At 42.9% G+C, this 4,780-nt stretch overlaps 1 protein-coding gene across 1 annotated transcript; it reads left to right on the top strand.

The window, feature by feature from the left end:
- Positions 1-169: 169 nt before the first annotated feature.
- Positions 170-1,614, top strand: LOC109953346 (uncharacterized; the record flags this gene model as incomplete). The annotated part of the gene is made up of 1 exon (XM_020588800.1): positions 170-1,614. A coding segment is annotated over one exon (1,360 nt), but the record flags the coding sequence as incomplete, so codon positions are not given.
- Positions 1,615-4,780: the final 3,166 nt, after the last annotated feature.

Raw genomic sequence — 4,780 nt, 5'->3', positions numbered from 1 at the left:
CCACTTTCTCAGACAGTTCGGTACTAATACCTGACCGCTTCCGACGCTTCTCAACCTTCACCTCTTTGGTAAGAGGGGTAGCATTCCTTGTCCACATTGCCAAGTCATACAACCACTCAGTTCAAAATTGCAAATGCAAAGGATGGCACAAATGTGACTCACCCCGCAGTCCAGATGAATTGGATCAAGCCAAGGATGTTATCCTAAAAGTGGCCCAACAGTCAGCCTTTGCAAATGAACTTTCAGCCCTTAGAACTAACAAATCAATACCCATCAGCAGCCCTTTGGGGAAGCTCAATCCAACCCTGGAGAACAACCTTATCATTGTTGGAGGTCGACTTAAGTACTCCAACCTCACCCCTGTGGAAAAGAACCCAATAATCTTACCAAAAGACAGCCACATCTCCCTACTGCTTACACGCTATCACCATGAAAGGGTGAAACACCAAGGTCGACACCTGACAGAAGGTGCTATCAGGGCTGCTGGTCTGTGGATTTTGGGACGCAAGCAACTTATCAATTCAGTACTCCACAAATGTGTGACCTGCCGCAAATTGCGTGGGAAACAGCAAGAACAACGCATGGCAGATCTTCCACCTGAACGCCTCAAAGTCTGCCCTCCCTTTACGTATGTGGGACTTGATGTCTTTGGTCCATGGTCCGTTACTACCAGACGCACCAGGGGAGGACAAGCAGAAAGCAAGAGGTGGGCCATTATGTTCAGCTGTATGAGTTCACGAGCAGTCCACATCGAGGTCATAGAGTCCATGGACACATCTAGTTGCATTAACGCACTCAGACGCTTCTTCGCACTTCGAGGCCCTGCAAAACAGCTAAAATCTGACTGTGGCACCAATTTCATTGGCACGAGCAAGGAGCTTGGTATGGACAAAACTATGCAAAGGTACCTCAGTGAGCAAGGATGCACCTGGGAATTCAACCCACCACACGCCTCTCATATGGGAGGCTCCTGGGAGAGAATGATTGGCATTGCCAGAAGAATCCTTGACTCAATGCTCCTACAGCAGAACACACAACTAACTCATGAAGTACTGTGCACCCTGATGGCAGAGGTTACAGCCATTATAAATGCACGGCCACTTACTCCTGTGTCTTCAGATCCAGAGAACCCCTTCATTCTCTCACCATCAATGCTCCTCACACAGAAAGTGGGAGTTTCTCCTCCTCTTGGGAATTTCTCAGACAAGGACTTGTACACTAAGCAATGGAGACAAGTTCAGGCCCTTGCAAACCAGTTTTGGACCCGCTGGAGAAAGGAGTACTTACACTTATTGCAACTAAGACAGAAATGGACGGCAGTTCGCAGAAACCTTCAAGTTGGAGATCTGGTTCTACTCAGGGACAAGCAGACTGCCCGCAACTGCTGGCCAATGGCCAGAATTACTGCCACATTCCCTGGAAATGATGGACATGTCAGGAAGGTTGAGTTGAAGATAACTGACCAAGGAAATCCAAAGACCTTCCTGAGACCTTTAGGAGAAGTTGTTCTACTTTTACCTAAGGACTGAAGTAAAAACTGAGTTTGTATTCCCATGTTCTTAGTGACCTCACATAGGTCAGGCGGGGAGTGTGTTGCCTCTAAGGCATTTGTTTAGCTAATTGTTGAAGTTGTTGTTATCTATTTTGGTGAAGGGCCAGGTTAATAATTACATATGTAAAAAGAAATGATAACGCTAAATCTATTTACCGATTGGCACCAGGTGATGACGTCATTTCCGGTTTTAGCGATTTCATGCTAGTAAGAAAGATGGCAGACATAAGGCTCTTGTTCGCGGCATGTGTATTCATTTTCATCTGTTAGGAAACGTGATAGAAGCAATGCCGTAAGTTATGATATGTGTCAGTTGACATAGTATTGTTAACATTTGCTATGATTGTTTTAAAAAGAGTTAGATGTGACGTTGAGGAAGTTTATTTACAGTAGCGCATAAGCTAGCTGATACTATGCATTTGAATGCGTGTTGAAGTGTACCACCATTTATAGTATAGATATTGGTTAAATAAGCATAACTGACACAGTGTTTATTGTATTGTTTATTTGCAGTTTTTACCGTGATGTTATATGAAGAGTGGACAGTAAATGTTTTGATCTTGCTACGACCACTTCATTGACTACGGTTTAACTCGGTGTTAAGTCACAGTATCAACACGCTGCACAAGAACACTAAATGCCAAGAAAACTATTACAGTGTGCACATTTATGATCATGAATATGTTAAATGTAAAAGCATAAAAAAATGAGTTTTCTTCCTTATTTATTTGACACATTGATTACCATCAAAATGTCAGTTACACAAAAAGCTAATTTTCAGCTTTAAGTCAATGTGTAGGGTGATGTTACAATTCAAACAAGCACAAAAAATTACCTACTATTAGACAAAGTAGAACAGAATATATGTTTATCATTATATCCAGTTCAGTGAAATTAAAAAGCCATCTAGTTGGTGCAGCAATCACACACTAACATACACACACAATAATAAAATAATAAAACAAATAAATAATAAAAGAAGCACACCACCATACCTTCTCACACTTATCAACTGCACAAATTTGTTGGTCTATCAATGAGTATTCCCTCAGTGGGAATATCTACTTGTCCTCATCTTAACTCATCTATATTGTCTGCCTGACCGCAACAGTTCAGATGGTGACCAGAATGAGAGGTGTGTCTTATGATATTCTGTGCTTTTTTGAGACAATGGGAACTGTGTAGTTCTTCCAATGTAGAGAGAGGGCAGCCAACAATCTTCTGGGCTGTATTAATGACTCTCTGGAGCAATTTCCTCTGAGCCCCTGTACAGCTGCTGTACCACACTCCCATGCAGTACATTAATATGCTCTCTATTGAGCCCCGATAAAAGGATACCAGCAGTCTGCGACTGATATTATCCTTCCTGAGCACACACAGAAAATGCAGTCTCTGCTGAGCCTTTTTCAGCAGCTCAGAGGTATTCACACTCCAGGTCAAATCCTCTTCAATGTGCACTCCCAGAAAACGAAAATCTGTTACCCTCTGCACACAGTCCCCATTAATGATTAGTGATGGAATGTCAGTTTTCCTCTTCCTATAGACTATTATAAGCTCCTTGGTCTTTGATGTGTTAATGAGCAGGTTGTTCTCTCTGCCCCACTCTATAGGCCTCTCTACCTCATCCCTGTAGGTAGACTCATCCTGCCCAGAGATAAGTCCCACCACCATGGTGCCGTCCACAAACTTAATGATGGTGTTGCTGGTGTGTGCAGAGCTGCAGTCGTAGGTATAGAGGGTGTAGAACAGGGGGCTCAGCACACAGCCCTGCAGAGAGCTGGTACCGATGCTGAGGGCCATAGATGTATGGTGCCCCACTGTAATCCTCTGACTGCGACCTGATAGAAAGCTGTATATTTATGTGCAAATTGAATGTGGATGTCTCAAAACATCCAGATATCCACCAGTTTGTGAGGAAGAATGGTGTTAAACGCCGAGCTATAATCTACAAAGAGCAGCAGCACATAGCTCCCCTGCTGCTCCAGGTGGCAAAGAGCAGCATGGAGAGCTATGACTACGGCATCCTCCCTAGATCTATTTGCTCTGTATGCAAACAGGTGGGGATCAAAACTTGGGGGCGGAATGATGTAAAATAATCCCAGACCAATTTTTCAAAGCATTTCATCACCACCTGAGTGAGTGCAACTGGTCAATAGTCACTGAGGCTGGTAATGTGTGATTTCTTGGGCAGGGGAAAGATGGTTGAAGACTTCAGATGGAGTGGGACATTAGATTGAGACAAGGACCGGTTAAAGATTTTAATCAAGACTCTAGCCAACTGGACCTCACAGTCCTTCAACAGATGTCCGGGGATGCCATCGGGTCCAGTAGCCTTCCTCGGGTTAACAGCCTGTAACATACGCCTCACCCTGCACTCATCAACTGTAAGGGTGGTATTGTTTTGGACCGAAGGCTGCAGTGTGTCTGCCTCTGGTTGTTGAAGGACCTAAGCGTCCTGCATGTTCATTTCTGAGGAAGGGTTGAAGTCAGAACAACCTTTAAAATATTTATTACAATCTTGATGAAGAAAAGCAATACAGAGCTCTGGGTTCTTTCTCTATCCGAGGCCCTGATTCTAAACAGCAAAACCGTTCGACTTGCCTTCAGAGCAAAGAAGAACGCCTCACACCTCATCCCAGTCAAATTAATACAGTTTTTGGAATATGCAAATGATGGTAGATCTGACGTCATCTGCGTTGTCCTTCATCCTCGTTCCTTGGTTGGTTTCTTGACCTCTTTCTGACCCCTCATTTGGTGATCTTGTCGCCAGGCAGATTTTGATCGGTGACATTCTCAGTACAATCATATCCTGACCTTTCAATAGACAGTTTTAGAGGAAGCACCTCTAGCGTTGCTATGCAACCGTGGTCTGCTTCCTGTATGTGGTTTCCTGTTTACTCTTACAGCCTTACACATGTCTCCTCTATTCATGAAGACAAGTGAACTGGTTAAAGCAAAAGTAAATCATAAAGCATATGATACTATTACAATGCATATGATACGAAAATAAACATGTAGATACAGTGGGTACGGAAAGTATTCAGACCTCCTTAAATTTTTCACTCTTTGTTATATTGCAGCCATATGCTAAAATCATTTAAGTTCATTTTTTTCCTCATTAATATACACACAGCACCCCATATTGACAAAAAAAAAAAAAAATTTTTGACATTTTTGCAGATTAAAAAAAAAACTGAAATATCACATGGTCATAAGTATTCAGACCCT

Source organism: Monopterus albus, unplaced genomic scaffold (assembly GCF_001952655.1).
Source record: "Monopterus albus unplaced genomic scaffold, M_albus_1.0 scaffold634.1, whole genome shotgun sequence".
In the NCBI taxonomy this organism is placed as follows: Eukaryota; Metazoa; Chordata; class Actinopteri; order Synbranchiformes; family Synbranchidae; genus Monopterus; species Monopterus albus.
The sequence above is the reverse complement of the archived record's forward strand: the minus strand, read 5'-3'. Positions and strand labels throughout refer to the sequence as shown.